The sequence below is a fragment of the Phocoena phocoena genome, chromosome 11 (genome assembly GCF_963924675.1).
Source record: "Phocoena phocoena chromosome 11, mPhoPho1.1, whole genome shotgun sequence".
Taxonomy (NCBI): domain Eukaryota; kingdom Metazoa; phylum Chordata; class Mammalia; order Artiodactyla; family Phocoenidae; genus Phocoena; species Phocoena phocoena.
In genome coordinates, this window is record NC_089229.1 from 100,409,990 (window position 1) to 100,429,444 (window position 19,455).

Here is a 19,455-nt window from a genome sequence, read left to right on the forward strand (position 1 = left end):
GAGCCCACACACTTTGGAGCCCTCATGCTGCAACTACTGACCCACACGCCCTGGAGCCTACGTGCCACAACTAGAGAGCCTGCGTGCTGCAACTGGTGAGCCCACACGCCACAATTAGAGAGAAGCCCGCCCACCGCAACGAAGAGCCCGCGTGCCGCAATGAAAGATCCCACATAACACAGCTAAGACCCAATGCAGCCAATAAATAAATAAATAAAATAGAATAATAGTAATCTTCAAAAAAAATTTTTTTAAGTCAACATATAAAAATTTGTTTGCGTTTTTATACACAAACAATAAACAAACTGAGAAAGAAATTACAAAAGCAATTTCACACACAATAGCATTAAAAAGATTAAAATACTGAGGAATTAACTTAACCAAGGAGGTGATAGACTTGTACAATGAAAAATACAAAACATTGCTGAAAGAATTTAAAGAAGACATAAATTAATGGAAAAATATTCCTGGTTCATGGTTTTGGAAGACTTAAAATTGTTAAAATATCACTACTACCCAAAGCAATCTGCAGATTCATGCAGTCATATATAAATTCCAGAGATGCTTTTTTTCAGAAATAGAAAACCCATCCTAATATCTATATGGAATCAATCTCAAGGGACCCTGAATAAGCCAGAACAATCTTGAAAAAAAACAAAACTGGAGAACTCACAGTTCCTGATTTCAAAACTTACTATAAATCTAAAAGCATCAAAACAATGTGCTATTAGCATAAAGACAGATGTATAGACCAATGGAATAGAGAGCCCAGAAATAAGCCCTTACATACATGGTCAGATGATTTTTTTTTTTTGCGGTGCGTGGGCCTCTCACTGCTGTGGCCTCTCCCGTTGCGGAGCACAGGCTCCGGACGCACAGGCTCAGCGGCCATGGCTCACTGGCCCAGCCGCTCCGCGGCATGTGGGATCCTCCCGGACCGGGGCACGAACCCATGTCCCCTGCATCGGCAGGTGGACTCTCAACCACTGTGCCACCAGGGAAGCCCTCAGATGATTTTTGACAAGGGTGCCAGTACCATTCAATGGGAAAAGGACAGTCAGTTCAACAAATGGTGCTGGGAAAACTGGATATCCACATGCTAAAGAATGAGTTTGGACCCTTACCTAACACCATATACAAAAATTAAATCCAGTTGAATCAAGGACCAGAGCATGAGACCTAAAACAATAACATTTTTAGAAGAAAGCAGTATAAAAACTTCATGAGAGCTAGAAATACTGATTTCTGGAGTCATCAAAATAGAAGTACCAGTTAAAGCCATAAAAAATGCATTTGCTTACTCAAGAGAGAATATAGGCGTTATGTTTACTTTTTACTGTTTTCTGACACTTGTGTGAAAATATTAACACATGCCATTCTTTTAATCCTTACATAATATAACTCAGCAAACAGATGCCCTCTGTACACCACCCTATTGTTAAGAGTTCAGAATCGGTTTTATTGGATAAGAACTGCTAGAAGTTTTTTATAAGGTTTCAGGGCTTTTAAGATCTTTTTTCCATGATTTGCATGTGTTGAGAATGCTTTAAGCATTTATGGCACAGTGTATCACAGGTAATTGTGATATTATGTACCCCACAGGCTTTTTGCTGTTTTGACATTTTAAATTAAAGATATGTTCCTGGAAACAAGGAGGATGGGAGTTAAAAATTCTACAGCTGTATTTTGAAGAGGTAAAATAAATGTAGGGTAAAAAAATTCCTTACTGAAAACAATTCAGTCTAAATGCTATCGATTTCAGATTATTTTCTGTATTTTCCTTAAAGAACCTAAAGTTTTCAATCTTTCTGCATTTGATCCCTTAGCAAAAATATCTAGTACCTTTTCTTTTTTTAACTCTTGGTTGAGTTAACCTATTCACTTTAAGTGCCACAGTTATTTCATGAACTAGTCTTTCATATAGTTGGGTAATAAACTGTACTTCACATCTTGATATAATTAGAACTCATCCTTAGCCAGTAACTTTCTGTGTATTTCTAGGACAGTATAATCCTCAGTAACATAAATTAAGAATTTTTAAAAATCAATTATATTATAAACATCAGCTGTCCATTAATATTGATTAATAAATCAATACATTTCAAAATTAATAATTTTCAAATCAATAAAAGTAAAAATATATTGATAACTTATGAGTTGATAAAATTAATATTTACTATTATTATTTATCTAAATGGAAGGAGCTACATGTGTGAGAAAGAAGGAATTTTTCTTAACCTAGAAACAGGAAGGCTAGTCAAAAGGACCTACCTGCACATGCCTGGGAAGTGCAGGGGTGCTGTTGGTTCTCGGGGCTGGGGTGTCCTTACCACCAAAATAAAGCTGTAGTTTTGGGAGATGAGATGAACCCAGTTGCAGACTAACTGTGGTCAGATGGCTACAGAGACCTGGACTGGATAGGCTCTCCTGACCTAGAAGTTTCCCAGAAGCGGCTGCTAAGAGTTAGTTCTACTGCAGACACAGCAGCCCCCCACTGCCTGCCTCCCCGACCTGTCCCAGGGTTGGGCGGAGGTGAACCAAGGCTTGCTGGGGAGGGCGGTACTCTGTGGGCAGGCCTTCGGAGCAGCTGCTGGCTGCTTCTGGCCCCTCACAGTCCCGCTGTGGTAGCTAATCAGCCGCTGCCCAAATACCTAAGTCTGTTGTCAGGAAGAAGGTTTTCGCTTCCCCTGTGCCTTTAACCATAGTTGTCTTTTTTCATTCAGTTGGCGATCTTCCTGGCTCTCAGTGTGAGGAGTGATTTTTTATCGGTGCCTGGACATTTGGGGTCTGGGTCACGCCCTGTGACTCTGGATCTTATTTAAACCGTCTCTGCCAGCTGGTTTTCGTCGGCACACTCCAGAGAGGAGAGGGTGGTGAGGCCTCATTACTGCCCAGTGGAGGCAAATCCAGGCTCCCCTCTGCCTCTGTTGACACCCAGGGAGTGGGGCTCCCCGTCACTCCAGGCAGCGGTATGAATTGTACCCCTGCTAGGCCTCCCCGGACTTATTCCTGCCGGGATGTGTAGGACCCCCTCCGTAAGCACTGCAGGGTGGCCTCCTTCCTGCTGTGTAGCACTGGGCCTCCTCTGACACTTCCCAGGGTGGGACTCACCGCTCCGCCTGCCTGTCCCCGCCGCCACTGGGGGGGCTTGGTTACTGCCTCTTCCTTGGCTTCCTCTGACACCTGCCCGGGGGGAGGAGAGGCTGTGGGGTACAGGCCCCAGCTCACCATTTAGCTTTGCTGCCATGGGCAGCAGTTTTTCCTGTGACCTTTTGAGTAGAGTGATTATAGTCTAAAATGTTTTTATCGTGCTAGGCTGCCCCCTTCCCCTCTAGGCCTCCTGGGCTAGAGAGCTCAGGCTTTTGTTGTCTGTGACTGTTGGTGCTTCCAGGTCGCTGGTTTCCAGCTCCAGGTCTGATATATGAGGCAAGAAGAAAATCCAGGGAACTTATAACCTGTGACATTCTTTGGGTCCTAGTGTCCTTAACCAGTCTGTCATCCCCCCACCTTTTTTATGTTGGTGTGGCTGTAGGTTTACAATTGTATGTATAGCTTACAGTTACTTTTTAGTTTTACTTTTGTACTTATCAGAGGTATGGGGAAAAGTATGTCTGCTCCATCTTCTAGAAGCAGCAAGTTAAAGCTAACCTTTATTTTTGAAGGAAGACTTAGGCAAAACTACCTTTTCTCTTTAGTAAGACAATAGTTATGTTCTAGGTTTAGGTATCTAAGTGACCTCAGTAGAGTTTGAACTTTAGTGCCAGTATTCAGATAACCCAGTTGTTTTGAAATCACAATTTTCATCACTACCCACCAGCCCCAGTCACTTATTGATGTGTTTTAGAAAATGATACCTCTAGCAGCAGACAAGTTTTGCTGTCTAGTTTCACTAATTTATTCAGCCACTGATGCCTTTTAAATGATCCTTAATGGGTATTCATTCCTTATTAGAACCTATCTATGCCTGGTGCTTCTTGTTTATTTCTAGAAATCAGAGTTTTTCAAATACTTGAGTTTATTGAAATGATCAGTGAAGTATTTCCACAGCCATAAATATATGAGATCGTTTAAGATACTTTTTTTTTTTTTTTTTTTGCGGTGCGTGGGCCTCTCACCACTGTGGCCTCTCCCGTTGCGGAGCACAGGCTCCAGGCGCGCAGGCTCAGAGGCCATGGCTCACGGGCCCAGCCGCTCCGCGGCATGTGGGATCTTCCCGGACCGGGGCACAAACCCGTGTCCCCTGCATCGGCAGGTGGACTCTCAACCACTGCGCCACCAGGGAAGCCCTAAGATACTTTTTTAAATTTAATCTTTTGTTTTGTTTTGTTTTAGAAAGGCCTGATTCTAATAAATGTCAGGGTTTTTTTTCCTTTACACAAAAGACTGAAAGCCATTTAGCTCAATTTCACAAAAAAAGAAGTAACTTTGGAAGCTAGAGAAGACACCTAGAACGCATTGGTCAGTTTTTGCTGATTTTACCAGCATAACCACGTATGAAGGTTTGTGAAAGCACATATGTACAGAGAAATCCTTTTATAATGAAGTCTCACAGAACAGGAAGAACAGGTGGTATTGCAGAGTCTGGCCTTCTGTCAGTTGCTCTCCGTATGGATGGTTTCCAGTAAGAACCCAAATGGCTCTCACATCCCTGGGTTTGTTTAAAGATACTTCAGTGTACGTGCTCATGAGTGTACAATTTATAGTTAACTTTATTTTGAGTCAATTCCATTCATTCCTTTTCCACACATGGACCATGATTTTGTAAAAGGAAAGCATAAAATTCCCTCAAAACTTCTTACTTTAAGAATTTTGATCCTTCTTATCTAAAAGGCATCTTTTTTCTGTGTGTGTGTGCTTAAAAGTGCTTCAGATTCTTGAAGATTACCCTATTGCCTGCTCAGCTATTCCTCAAACAGGGGGAAATGTTTTTACTTTGTTTTATATAAAAAGCATCAAATAACTTGAAGTTAACTTCTGTGTATTTACTAAGGAAAGGGTGTCCTGTTTGAAGCGAGAGTACTAAACTTTCCTGCTTTGCAGCACTAAATTGTTGGGTTGCAACGCATTGTAATAGATACCTATAGTTTGTGCTACCATCCTTGAGGAAATGATTTTTTTAAATTTGTGTTTAACACAATCTAAGATTTTTTTTAATGGGTGGGGGTCGGTCTTTTCTGTTACATGTGAAGGAATTTAGTGTCACTTCTCTTTTTCGTGACCTCTGTATCTGTAAAATTTTAACTGTATACTTAGCCACCCAGATCGCGTAATCCATAAACAGAGCTGTGGTCAGTGCTCTCGGATACTGACCTTTGTTCACCGGTTTCTAGAATAACAGAAAGCATCTACCTACGTTTTGTTCTTTTCTTAGATATGATGGTGAGTCTCACTGGACCAGCTAATGTTCCCCCTAAACATTCTGGTTATTTTGCAGAATTTGAGGACAGATACAACTGGAAGAAATGATCCTTATAACATTAAAACTGGGTTTATTGCAAGTAAAACAGTAAACCTAAAGGGTTACTTTAGGTTTATTTCAAGGTTGAGAAGGATGTGCTAGAAAGTTGAGGCAGTGATCAGGAATAAAGTTTCAATCGCACTTTGTTTTAAACAGTCTCATTTCAGACATTGGTTTGGGTCGGTATAAACAAGATGGCCTCCAGGGCATTTCATTCCTGTAACTTTGTGGATCTGGCTCTGATTTTTTCACCCCAGTATACTGCAGATACACACCACGGGCCTGCCAGAAACAGGACAGCTCTCAAAATTTAGAAATAGAATAGAAATTCTTATAAAGTATTTAATGTATTTTTTAGTTTTAAAACACTGAATATGTCTTTATTCTCATGTTAATATTTGTTGAAAGAGAGAAAGGATAAGCTTCTGTCCTTAGGAGTTCAAAGTTACAGTCTGCATGGCATATAGGAAAGTGTTAGACATACATAATAATCAGGACTAAGCATTAAGATTAACAAATACTTTCTGGAGGCTGAGAAGGAAGGAATATGTGCGTCTCTGAGTTAGGGAAGCAAGGAATCCCACACAGACCTTTCTAAGAACTAAGGAATGATTATAATGAGATGGAAAAACCTAGGCTCCTTTAAAAAAAAAAATCAGAAAGTTTGCTGTGTGTTTGTTTTCTTTGCTTTCTACCAAGAGAGGAAAAAAAAGTAGAGTTTTGCTAGGAAATACAGAATATGTAGAAAGAACAGATATCCTATGAGCTTAATGCCATAAATGGTGATGTATTCAAGTATATCCTTTTAGATAAGAGAAGATTACATGAAACCTTAAGAAAAAAAAAATCCACTGAGTAGCAAAATAAATACCTGAATATCTGTAGTCAGAAGTTCTCCTTTTCACACATAAATCAATTTGTATATGAGGAAATCAAAGAAAAGAACCTTATACGTGCTTATAAACCAGAGTGCCTGGGTGCTGGGGTCCTTTCTGAACCTATTCTAAGTAACAGCAGTTGTTTTTATTTGAGATAAAACTCTGCTAGTTAGTTAAAATGTCTATTTTCTTTTCTTTTGGCTGAGATAACTCATTGTGGTAATGCTGGATTTTTCATAGTTATGAGCAATTGTGTTTGGTAAGTATATCTATTTTTAATTAATACAAATGGAAAAGAGCATTATTTAATAAAGGTAATTTCATAGAAAAAGCTTTCAAAATATGAAGCTCATTGCTGGAACAATAATAAAATATAATCCCAAATGTAACAACCATGGAAAATAGATTCTTGAATTTGACAAACATATGTTAAGGAATATATATATATATGTATACATGTATGTATGTATGTGTGTGTATGTGTGTGTGTATGTGTGTGTGTATATATATGTGTGTGTATATATATGCACGTGTGTATATATGTATGTGTGTATGTATGTATGTTATATATGTATGTGTATATATGCGTGTGTGTATATATGTATGTGTGTATATGTGTATGTATATGTATGTGTGTGTATATATATGTGTGTGTGTATATATGTATGTGTGTGTATAGATATGTGTGTGTCTATATAGATATGTATGTGTGTGTATATATATGTGTGTGTATATGTGTATGTGTGTGTGCATATGTGTGTGTGCGTATATATGTTGTATGTATGTGTGTATATGTATGTATGTGTGTGTGTGTATATATGTATATGTATGTGTGTATGTGTGTATATATATATATATATATATATATATATATATATATATATATATGTATACTGGCAAGTTTACTAGTTACTAGGTTGATACACGGGTGAATGAGTCTTTGTCCCAGCCCTCACAGACTCACAATCCATGGGAAGAAAAGACATGTAGACAGATTATTAGAATCTGACAGAGGTTCCAGATAACACTGAAATCCTTTTGTTCCAAACCTGAAGATACTGGATAAGCGTTAATCCCCTCTCAGAATTTGTGATGCATGATTGAGCTCAATTGACAGAAAAAATCTGCAGGTGTCAGAAGCAAAGAGGGATGTGAACTGAAGCAGCAGCAGCCCTGGGCATTATGACCAGTCTGACCAGTTAGGGCTGGGGCTGGGAAAGAAGGCGGGACTTTAGGATGACATGAACTGGGGACCTGGAACTGAACTTCTGCCGTGAGATGGGACAGTCAGATGAGTGCCATTCAAGGGAAAGGAAATAAGACTAATTGAGTCAAACCTTTACCACCGGTAGATGAGAAAAGCTTTTCTCTGCCGTGACCTTGGGAAGGAACCCCAGGTCCCTTATAAGATGTCAGAATTCTGAAGCCTGTATCTCCAGCAGATTTAGAGTACAAATTGATACTGCCACTGGGCGTGGGAAGCTCCTACCTGAAATATTAGAATAAAAAGGTATGCCCCATTAGAGCCTAGCAGAAGCAATTACAGTATCACTGCTGGGATCCTTCAACAGCCCAGACATCACAATATTCCCATGGAAAAAAACAGGTGACCCTTAGGATGAGCTCACAGTCAGTCCACAACGAGGAGGATGTAACAGAGGAGATTACTTCTCTGAAGACTTAAGATCCTAGACAGGCAATATTTTCTTGAAGATTTTAAAACAACTAAAGAGAGGAAGTATAAGGATCAGAAGGAAGAACAGTGGATACAGGATAGTGTCGTAGTTGAGAGAGTGGGGTCTGAAAATTAAGACAGGTGTCAGACTTCAGAAGAGAAATTGCAGCTTACATCACCAAGAGCTGATATCCCAAAAAAGAGCATTCCTAAAAATGGAGAAGAAGATAACAACTTAATGGGGGGTGGGGGGAATAGTCAAAAGATAGGAACGGAAGATCATGGGGAAGAAATGTAGATAGTCTCTAAACATGAATCCATGCCCGACCGCACTCATATTGAGATAAAGTCAAACTGAGGTGCTGTTTGGCCAAAATCAAGGAAGGGTTTAACAGCATATTCAGTTGACAGGGCTGCGCGTGTCACACGCTCGTAAAACTCTACTGGTGGGAGCGCAAAATGCATACCTCCTGTGGAGGGAATTTGGCAACTTGTAATAAAATTACTTACCTATGTTTTCACTTTTTGACCCAGAAGTGAAGCTTCTAGGAATCTGTCCCAAAGACACGTTTTCAAAATTACAAAATAACACATATACAAGGTAATTCCGTGTGTGCTGCTATAGTGTTTGCTACAATATTTGTAGTAGCAGCAGATTAGAAATAACTCAGATACCCAACAGTGGGATACTGGTTGAATCAATTGTAATGCATCCAATGGAGTAGGGTACTGTGCAGCTGTAGAAGGGAGTGGGAAGCACCTCTGTTGTCATGAAGTGACTACTTGAATATGTTGTTAAATGAAGAAGCAAGATGCAGAATAGATGTAGAAAAAGAAGATGTATTTAATATTCTACTTCTTATGTGAGAAAAGTGGGTAAATTCATAAATGTTTGTGGGAGTGTATGCTTGCTTACCGTTACATAAAGAACAATTTAAAGGTAAATTTAAAATTTACACCAAAAATTTCCTATGAAAAGAGGAAGGGAATAGGATAGAGAAGGCAGGATTGAAAGCAAGTCTTCTCTGAAAGTACCTCGCTATATAGTTTTGACTCTAGAATCATATGAATGTCTTACATAATCAAAAATAAAATTACATCAGAAAGAGGGGAAAGCAATTCCTAAATTTTGTAAACAAACTGAAACAAATGAATCTAGTTATTTATTAAATTGTTGTGTAGTCACATACAGCAGAGAATTAGTTCAACTAACCTTATATATTACAGATTTTTCTCTGTACATTCTCAGTAAGATATACTCCAATGAGAAGAAAAAATAATGCAGAGAAATTTTAAAGTTCATTCTGAAGGCATATTGATAGTGATTACGTTGGTATTGGTATTTTCAAAGAATTAAATTGATGGATAAAGCAAATAAAAAGTAATTATGTCATTATTGTTAGGAACCAAGGTTTTTCAGCATAAGAGGAAAAAAGATATATAAAGTATAAAATCAAAGAAGTAAGAACTTACTCTTTAAGATGCAGATCTAGAATCTTAAATCTAAATTGAAAATATCACTGTTAATTTATAATTTTCTCCCTCTTAATAAGAAAGAAAGTTTTTCCTACCTCTCAACTGAAACAACCAGAAAGCAGTAATCCAGCAGCACTGAGCACCCAGCACCCGCTCCTGTCCCACTGAATGAATGAGCTCTTTGGTAAACCAGCTGATTCCAGATCTGGGGCAAGAAATGTACAAGACGAGCTTAGCGCATGTTTGCCAGCATGCAAGAGTAATGTCGTGTCAGAAGGACACAGAAAGTCTGCTACCGTACACAGAATGCACAGGATGGTTATTCCTTCCACATTTTGGTCCTAATCAGGACCAAACTTAAACTGTCTAACTGATTACTTTAAAAAGCAAAACAAAGTCAGTAGGAAGCACACTTTCTATTAGACCTTGCACTCCAGCTGAGAAAATAAATAGGATGTGAAGGTAGTCTGACCATGACTGCTGCCGGGCTAAATTCAGCACAGTTGTCTCCTCTAATCTAGTTGCCATCCCCTGCCTACCACACTGCTTCACGGGAGTCCCCCCAAAGCTGTCCAACCAGTGGAAAAGGAGCTTTCCCAGCTAGAAGGATAATCTTCAGTCAAGTGTGTATAAAATGAACAACTCAAGAATAATTAATGGGGCTTCCCTGGTGGCCCAGTGGTTAAGCGTCTGCCTGCCGATGCAGGGGACACGGGTTCGTGCCCCGGTCTGGGAAGATCCCACATGCCGTGGAGCGGCTGGGCCCGTGAGCCATGGCCGCTGAGCCTGCGCGTCCGGAGCCTGTGCTCCACAACGGGAGAGGCCACAACAGTGAGAGGCCCATGTTCCGCAAAAAAAAAAAAAACCAACTAAAAAATAGAATAATTAATGACGACTTATACTTTTTCATGAAATGAAGTTTAAAATAAAGCTCATAGGTAATTTGTTGAAATTTTGCTAAGTTTATAACCAACAGAGTCCGACCCACCTGAAAACGAGGAAGATTATGCTTTTCTCATTTTGTATATCAAATACCAAAATAGCAAATTAAAGTTTAATTAAAATTCACTATAATAAAATGATTTCTAAAGTTTAACAAATTAGGCAGAAATAATTTTAATGCTTTCTTAAAGATAATTATAATTGGAAATAATGCTAGTTAGGTTAAGACTTATTTATGATATGTTTTCTAAAATATCTCAGAATATTTCTAAGTAGTAGTTTTTCTAAAACTCATTTAGGTAGGTTAATAGCGTTATCAGAAACCAAAAAGGAAAGATTAGTGAACAACCAGGTAACTCTGATCAGAATTCCAACCTTTTCTTTTAATACCTGGGTTTGAATAACCAACATGTACTGTTTCTTAGCCTAACTATTCTTCTGTGAAACATATAGTTTCTGTACCACCTTTTTTGAGCATTGACATCTTAGTCCTAAAAGAAAAGATTAACAGAATAAACGATGAACTTTTCCTCTGGGAGGGTGTGTATACCTATATACACAGATATGCGTTTACAGCTTAAAAAGTTTATCTCAGCAAGTTTCCTCCTGTCCTTTTTTTTTTTTTTTCTCCTTCCTTCCTTCAAACAACTTTATTCTTCATGTCATGGGACCACGGGAGTTCGGCTCTCTGCACATGCACGTGGCATGGTTCAAGAGGGAAAATATTTGGATATAAAGTGCCTTCCATGCTTGCTGGTCTTAGTCTTAAGAAGAGCGTAGAACAAGAGATTCTTGAGCAGAGTGTCGTTTATATGATCTGTATAATATCTACTGTGCTGCGAGCTGTCCGATACTTAGTGCTCAACTTCTGACTGTGCAGGAAACAGAGTTCACACCAAATTAGTGAATATTTGACCTGGGAACACTAGCTAAACTTTGATAAACTTCATGTCTTTCAGAAATGGAGACGTTCTTAGGACTATTTCTTCATTCGCTTACATGGGTCAAATAAGTAACCTGTGGTCTTATCTGTCTCCTGTGATCAGTTCTTGTGCGAGGCTTTCATTCTCATTCCTGAGGAATACTTGAGATACATCCTGCCTTGAAAGTGGATTTGCATGTGCTTTATTAGTTCTTCTCTAAGGTTTTAAACTCACACTCGGTATCAGGCATTAAAGACTGCGTGTCATGTTCTAAGATAATCAGTATCCACGTGTACTTTTGCTGCAGGGTCCTACTAAAGTCCACGGGGAAATGTTTCTTACCCACGTGAAAGTGAGTGAGGTGCAGCATGTTGTCACTTTCCGGCGCGCCCCTTTGCCCTTTGCTCTCTCCCTCCCGCTTCCCCAGAGCTGCCTTGCAGACGACTCTCCATTTGTCATAAGTACGGCTTGACATAAGAAAGAGTGCCCTACATATCTTCAAGGTCCCTGTAAGTCATCTCAGAAAAGAGAAATTTGATATCACAGACAATTTCTTGATAAGTATTTTTTCTGCTGTCATTATATCCTGGAGGGAGGAACTGGCTTAGAAATGTTCATATATTACTAGGTGAAAATGTAAGGAGCCCAAATGCCCAGCAATATGGGACTTGTTAAACATCTATTCAACTGAATGCTATGCAGCCAGTTAAAGTTCGGTTTTAGACTTAATGACATGAAAAGAAATGTTCATAACGATGGTGATAGCTGAAATTTATTGGGTGTTGATTGTATGCCACGCACCTTTCTAAGAGCTTGTATTAACTCGGTTAATCCTAACAACAGTCTTATGGGGAGAAGGTATTGTTATTCTCATTTTAAAGGTGAGGAAATTGAGGCTCCGAGTAGCTTGCCCCAGCTGAGCTAGCTGGTAAGAGGCAGAACTAGAATTCAGGCCCAGGCACTTTGGCCCTACCCTCGCTCAGGCATCATTATGTGAAAAAATACCAAAGAAATATCTCTCTAAACTTTTTTATGGAACTAGACAAAATGTTTTAGATTCATCTAGAAAAGAAAATGTGTCAAAGATACCCAATCAGATTTTGACAAAGCAGAATTGGTAGAGAAGGACAACACGTCCTACCAGCTATCAAAATATACCATAAGATATAGCAATTTTAAAAATACCATATCGTAGCAGAAATAGAGAATAAATCGGAAAAGCATGCTGCTTTTTATGTTCATAGGGAAGAGGCTGAACAGGTGCACCTAAATATTAACGATGATTATCACTGGTTAGAGGGATTTACAGGTAATTTTTCTTTTTGTGTTTTAGATTATCTACAGTGAACATTTTTGAATCATATAATGTTAACAAATGTATTTTTAATGCTTTTAAAACTTCAGGTTTTACAATATTGCTGTTTGATTTTATGCATAGTGTTTGTACCGTGCATTTTCCGAATTGCTTGCTTTGCAAAGGGAATGCTCTAAAATGTTTTATACATATATATATATATTACATTCACCTGGGTTTTAAATTAACCAAGCACACAGAATTACCAATCCAGTCCTCCATTTGGGTGAACATGGAGAAGAGGCAGTGGGATAATAACCCTCTTCTGGTCTAGGGTTGAAGAGAAGGATTTCAGAATCTTCAATTCATTTCCAAAACCTGAATTGTTTGTTGGTGGTGTAAAGAAAAGCTATTGAATTTTAATATATAGCTTCTGTCTGATCACCTTGCTGAACTTTATTGTAAATTGTAATCGTTTTTCAGTTGATTCTCTTGGATTTTCTAGGTATATCATGATTTCATTTACAGATAATGATAACTTTTCCCCCAATATTTATGGTCTGTATGTTATATAACACCCCCCCCAAATGGAATAGTTGTTAAAAAGGGTGAGTAATTTTATGGTAACCTGGAAAGATGGGTCCTGTGTGTTGATATCATGAAGTGAAAAAACAGAGTTAGCAGAGTTCTATCCTATATGCAGTATAATCCGATCCTTATTTTAGAAAATAAAAACAAGCCCTGCAATAAAGCACTTAATTTACGGAGGTTACTCCTCCCTCCAGAATTCCTGTGGAAATTAGGTGCTTGTCTTAGCCTGCTCGGGCTGCCATCACAAAATGCCATAGACGGAGTGACTTAAACAACAGAAGTTTATCTTCTCACCATTCTGGAGGCTGGGAAGTCCCAGATCAAGGTGCCAGCTGCCTTGGTTCCTGGGAGAGCCCTCTTCCTGGCTCACAGAGGCCTCCTCCTCACCGTGTTCCCATGCGGCAGGGGGACTCATCTCCCGCTTCCTCTTCTTACAGGGCCGCAGTCCCATCAGATTAGGGCCCCACCTTATGACCTCACTGAACCCTAATTTATCTCCTAAAGGCTGTCTGCAGACACAGTCGGCTTGGGGATCAGGGCCTCAACATGAATTTTGAGGGGACCCAGTTCAGTCCATAATAGTGTCTAAACTTTCTTCCCTCAGTAGCCTCAGAAATCCTATGTTTAACTTATTTTATTTCGGACAGGATTCGTTTTATCCTTTCTTAGGACATTCTTAAGGCACTTGTTACTTTGCAGCGTGTCACAGAAATTTTACCTAAATTTACCCTTACGCATCATTTCCTCTTAGACACAAAATCGGATGAAGCTCATGGCCGACAATTATGAGGATGACCACTTCAGATCCTCCCATTCCAGTCAAACCAATCATAAACCCTCCCCAGACCAGGTAAGACTGCTTTTGATTGTCTTGTGAAAACCAGTATGCTTTTATTTTGATGTGTTTTGTACTAGCACATTACAGATTCTGGGGTACAAGTTAGAAAAATAAAAATAATCAGTTTCTGAAAACTCTTTTTTTTTTTTTGTAACACAGAGTCAGTTTCTGTAGAGGAAGGTGGTACATGATTCTGAATATTTTAAGAGGAGATACTCAGCAGATTTGAGGACACTAAAGAACCCTTGAGATGAGAAAAAAATTTGATCTTCTCAGAGATACTCACTAATTTGTAACTGTCCTGCTTTTCTTATTGAAGAAACAGTGCCTCAGTAGAAAACCAAAACTCTCCTTGTAAGCTCAGTGAGGCACGCACAGTGCAGTGCAACGGTAATAACTACTGAATATTATTTAACTGCAAATTTTAATCTCTGCTCATCACCTAGTACACGTGAAGATTGAAACTTAGTTTCTTCGCTCCCATTTCCTTGGTGGATCCCTCCATCTATGTATGTCATTCTTAAATTGTTGCCTTCAACTTCTCATCAATGCAAAAGAGGCAGTGATGAGTCAGCCTGAAGGGGAGCCATACTCAATGCCAGTTTTTTTGGAAGAAGGAAACTCTCCCAAGATCTTGAATATGATGGATGGGGGAGAGTAGTGAACAGATTACCTCATATCCCATTGCCAAAAGTCAGATTTCAACATCTCCATCACACTCAATCTTAAAATATACAGCTGAGGGAGAAAAATAATAGTTAAGTAATTACATCCATATGACTAAAGAGTCAAGGAAAACTCCCCCACTGAGCATCTCCTCCAAATGATAGCATAGCTTTGTCTTAGGAGAAGAAAAAGAAATATTGCAGGTGAAAGCAGCAATAATATCGAAAATGCAATTTTGTTCTAAGATTCAGAAGGTATAGTCGTGGTTTGATGACATTTTCCTAGCCAGTTGCGGCAGGCCTTATATTTTAGAGGGAAAGCAGTACAATCTTTGACTCAGGCAGAATGGAGAGCCGTCTGCCTGATGTCAGCAGTCTGTCCCTCTGCCAGACATCACTTTGCTTGTTCTGCCTGCTTCATGATACCTGGCATTAAGTTTATGCCAGTGTGTATAAGACGAGTACTAGATCCTTTCCTTGAAACAGGTTTCGCTAATACATACAAGGAATTGGATACCTCGCAGTAGTGGGAGGCAGACAGGAATGGGGAAAGGTTGAGGAAAAGGCAAAAAATAAAGAAAAGCCTCCCACTTGATAATGTTGCCCAGATCCAGCAGTGGATAGAGAGAGCATCTCGGAGAGGTCGGAAGGCTGGAAGTACAGTGACAAACTAATTACGAGTCAGAGCCTCATGTAAAAAGGGTCAGGAGGTTAGAGACTGTTTGCTGCTGCTACAGTGTGCTTGCCTCTCTGTTTTGAATACTAACCAGCTCTTTTCGTTCCCACGCTGCTCTGGGGTCTCTGCCGTCCCGTAGGACGAGGAGGAGGGCATATGGGCATAGCCGTCCACGTGCTCCTAGAGCAGCCATTTGTTCAGCACGGTGAGAAACGGCTCTCCTTAACTACAGACATGCCTTCTGTTTGTTTGCCGTCACTTTTTTTCACACGATCATCTCACGCCTTGTTTCTCTGTAATTCACTGAATCCTTGGTGTGCTCTCTGCCTTCTCATTTCACCTGATTTCCTGTGTGTATTGCTATGCTTCTGACATAGTGGGGTTTGGGGTTTGTGGCTTTTTTTTCTTGTTGCGTGTTAATAGTCACTTTTATAATTTCTTTTATGCATTTTGGGGAGAACTTCCAGGGCATGTAACTATTGATAAATTTCTCCTGTTGTTATTTTATTTATAAACTACTCTGTCTAGCATGATATTACAGTGTCCTGGTAAGGTTTATAGTGACTTACATCAAACCGGAAATAGAAAATTGATCAGATACTCTGCCAGTAGGTTTGGGATATACTTTTTATGATAAGTTAAAGTATATAGTCTTAAAAAAAAAAAAAAAAAACCTGTACTGTGGAGTAAAACCATTAGTTTCTGTCTATAGAAGAATGCTCTGCATTCTCAGGGTCAGTAATTCTTCCAGAGTGCCTACCCTGGACAACCCCTAGAGCTTGGATATTACCCCCAAACTGTCCTTATAAATAAAGAGAAATAAAGAAGCAAAAGAAGGCTTTTTAAAAAGTCGGTCTACAGAGTTCTTTTTCCCTCTTTTATGGATTGCTGCCGTGTTAAACGGTTGCCAGGACACTGTCTAGATTCTCCTTTCCAGGCCAATTGGCTAGAAAATATAGTCCAGCTGCGTGAGTATCTCTCTTTGATCCGATGCCCTGGAGGTTTGACTGAGGAAATCCTTTTCTTAGAAAAAGTAATAATTATGATGAGTAGGTTCACACGTATTGGTGGCCTTGCACCCCTGGATTCCCTGCCCGTGCTTATTGGCGATCTCACTCTTCTGGAGTTGTTTCTTCCTGAAGAGTCTGTGTCTTGGTGTCACCCTCCTTAAAATGATGAGGGTCGTGTAGACCTCTCGCTGCAAACACAGCCGAGGAGAACAATGAGGTAAGTTGTGGAAAGAGGCGTGCACTGTGAAGACGGGAAACTTTCCATGTGGCTTTATCCTGAGGCTGTGAAAGAAGCTGAAATGCGTGATGCCAACCACAAAGCCCTTTGGGTCTCTATTCCTGCCCTGCAGAGAGGTTCATCCGTACCGTTTTTCTAGATTCCACATACGTGCATTAATATACAGTATTTGCTTTTCCCTTTCTGACTTACTTCACTCTGTATGACAGACTCTAGGTCCATCTGCACAGAAGTAGAGGATGGACGTGTGGACACAGGGGGTGGGGAAAGGGGTGTGGGGTGAATTGGGAGATTAGGATTGACATAAATACACTGCCATGTGTAAAACAGATAGCCAGTGGGAACCTGCTGTATAGCACAGGGAGCGCAGCTTGGTGCTCACTGGTGACCTAGATGGGTGGGATGGCGGGCGTGGGAGGGAGGCCCAAGGGGGAGGGGACACGTGTGTACCTATAGCTGATCACTTCGCTGTGCAGCAGGAACTAACACAACCTTGTAAAGCAATTATACTCCAATTAAAAAAAAAGCTCTTTGAACCCCGCATGCCAGACAGCGCTGCAGCTGAGCGAGTCCGTGTGCTATTCTCTTTATCTACACTACACGCTAGTGGGGGGCGGTGGAGCTGGGCATCGTGGAGCCTGTTGGGGCCACGCAGGAGCTGAATGCAGTTCAGCAGGCGCCTCCCCCGGTGTGAAGCTGCCTCGTCTGTTCTGGCAGAACACAGGAGCTTCTGTGCAGGCCTCAGCAGGAAGCCCAGCCCCGTTGGTGTCATAGGAAACACGGCCCGTAGGTAACCTCACCGGGAGACTGAGAAATGAGCCACCTTCACATGACCTTGTTCCTGAGTCCCTGTTCTCCTTTCTCTTCTCCCACAATAGGATCTAACTCCTCACAAGTGTTCAAATGCTACCGAGTTTTTCTTAAATTATTGCACTATTGATCTTACTGCACTAAAATATTAACAGTCGCTGGTTTAACGAAGTGCAGTTGCAATTAGCTGGCCACAGCTGGAGTTTCTATGGTAGAGTATTTCAAGTTTTCTAAAATGTGCTGTGAATATAATTATATGATAAAGGTTTTACCTAAAGAAATGCATGAGTGATCCCTAAAACATTGCCCAAGTCTTGACTTGCTATCCGCTTTACTTGCTAATTCTACAGAGAACAGATTTTCTTAACAAAATGTCAAGCTTTTGAAGTTGATGATTTGCCTTATCAAACTTAAGAACATAAATAATGTTTTGCGTGTAAAAATTTTTAAAAACACCATGTGTACCAGCAAAGTATGAGCCTTACTAGATGTAATCATTTCTCAGACTTATGCTTTATGGCCCAGAAAATGATCATCTTGGTGAACGTACCATGTGCTCTTGAAAAGAGTGATATTCTTCAGTTATTGCACACAGTCTTCTCTAAACATCGATAGGTCCAGGCGGCTGACAGCGTTGTTCAGATCTCCTGTGACTTTACTAAAAATTGGCAGGGGGGTGGGGGGCAGTCTATTAAATGCTGAGAGAGGAGCATTCAAATCTCCAGGTCTAATTGGAATTATTCTATTTGTCCTTTGAATTCTCAATTTTTGCTTCATGTATTTTGAAGCTCTGTTATTATTTGCACACCTATTTTTGATTGTTGTATACTCTTGATAGACTGACCTCCCTGTCATTATGAAATGTCCCTCTTTATTTTCCAGGAATATTCTTTGTCTTCAAATCTACTTTATTAGTCTTAAGTCAACAAGGAGCAGTGTAAACTAACACGAAAAGTCACTCTGTCTCGTCTGGCAATAACAGGCATTCAATTAACACTTATTGAATATTGACTTTCTAGAGTTTTCTGGAGAGCAGATTGCCAGATAACATCATTTCCTTTATAGATAAAAGAATATGTTTCTTTTTTATGCTGTTATTTTAGACATCTCGCAGAGCAGCGGTCCCCAGCCTTTTTGGCACCAGGGACCGGTTTCGTGGAGGAAAGTTTTTCCCCGGACCAGGGGTTGGGGGGTGGGGGGATGGTTTCGGGATGATTCAAGCACAGTACATTTATTGTGCATTTTATTATTATTTCTATTATTTATTTCTACTTTATTGTTATTTCTGTTATTATTACATTGTTATATATAATGAAATAATTATGCAACTCTCCATAATGCAGAGTCAGTGGGAGCTTGTTTTCACTTGCCACTCACTGATAGGGTTTTGATAGGAGTCTGCAAGCAATTGGTTTATTATGGTCTCTGTGCAGTCAGACCTCTCTGCTAATGATGATCTGCATTTGCAGCCGCTCCCCAGCGCTAGCATCAGCGCCTCAGCTCCCCCTCAGGTCATCAGGCATTAGATTCTCATAAGGAGCACGCGACCTAGATCCCTCGCACGCGCAGTTCCCAGTAGGGTTCGCGCTCCTGTGAGAATCTAATGCCGCTGCTGATCTGACAGGAGGTGGAGCTCAGGCGGTAATGCGAGCGATGGGGAGCGGCTGTAAATACAGATGAAGCTTCGCTCGCTTGCCCGCCACTCCTCTCCTGCTATACAGCGCGGTTCCTAACAGGCCATGACCAGTAGCGGTCCGTGGCCCGGGGGTTGGGGACCCCTGTCATAGAGGATGAGATGCTATGGATAAAAAGGTATTTACTTTAGGAAGTTAGTAACCTCCCAGGTTAACTGTGCATTGGCCCTAGGCTTGTGATATTTAACACTGAAGGAAGAAAAAGAAAAAGAACCTTATGATAATATAGTGAGGAGGTACTCCAAGTTAAATCACAAGAGAAAATAATCATCTGGGTGCACACACTG

At 40.2% G+C, this 19,455-nt stretch overlaps 1 protein-coding gene across 3 annotated transcripts in view; it reads left to right on the forward strand.

Moving 5' to 3' along the window:
- ERC1 (ELKS/RAB6-interacting/CAST family member 1) overlaps window positions 1–19,455 on the forward strand; it is a 357,838-nt gene that overhangs the window by 289,906 nt on the left and 48,477 nt on the right. For 2 of the 3 annotated variants that reach the window (XM_065886875.1, XM_065886877.1), the window contains one exon: window positions 13,989–14,087. In XM_065886875.1, the coding sequence (XP_065742947.1) occupies window positions 13,989–14,087 (99 nt within the window). Of the gene's footprint in view, window positions 1–13,988; window positions 14,088–15,555; window positions 15,583–19,455 lie in introns of those variants that run through there. The other variant, XM_065886878.1, reaches the window with a different exon arrangement.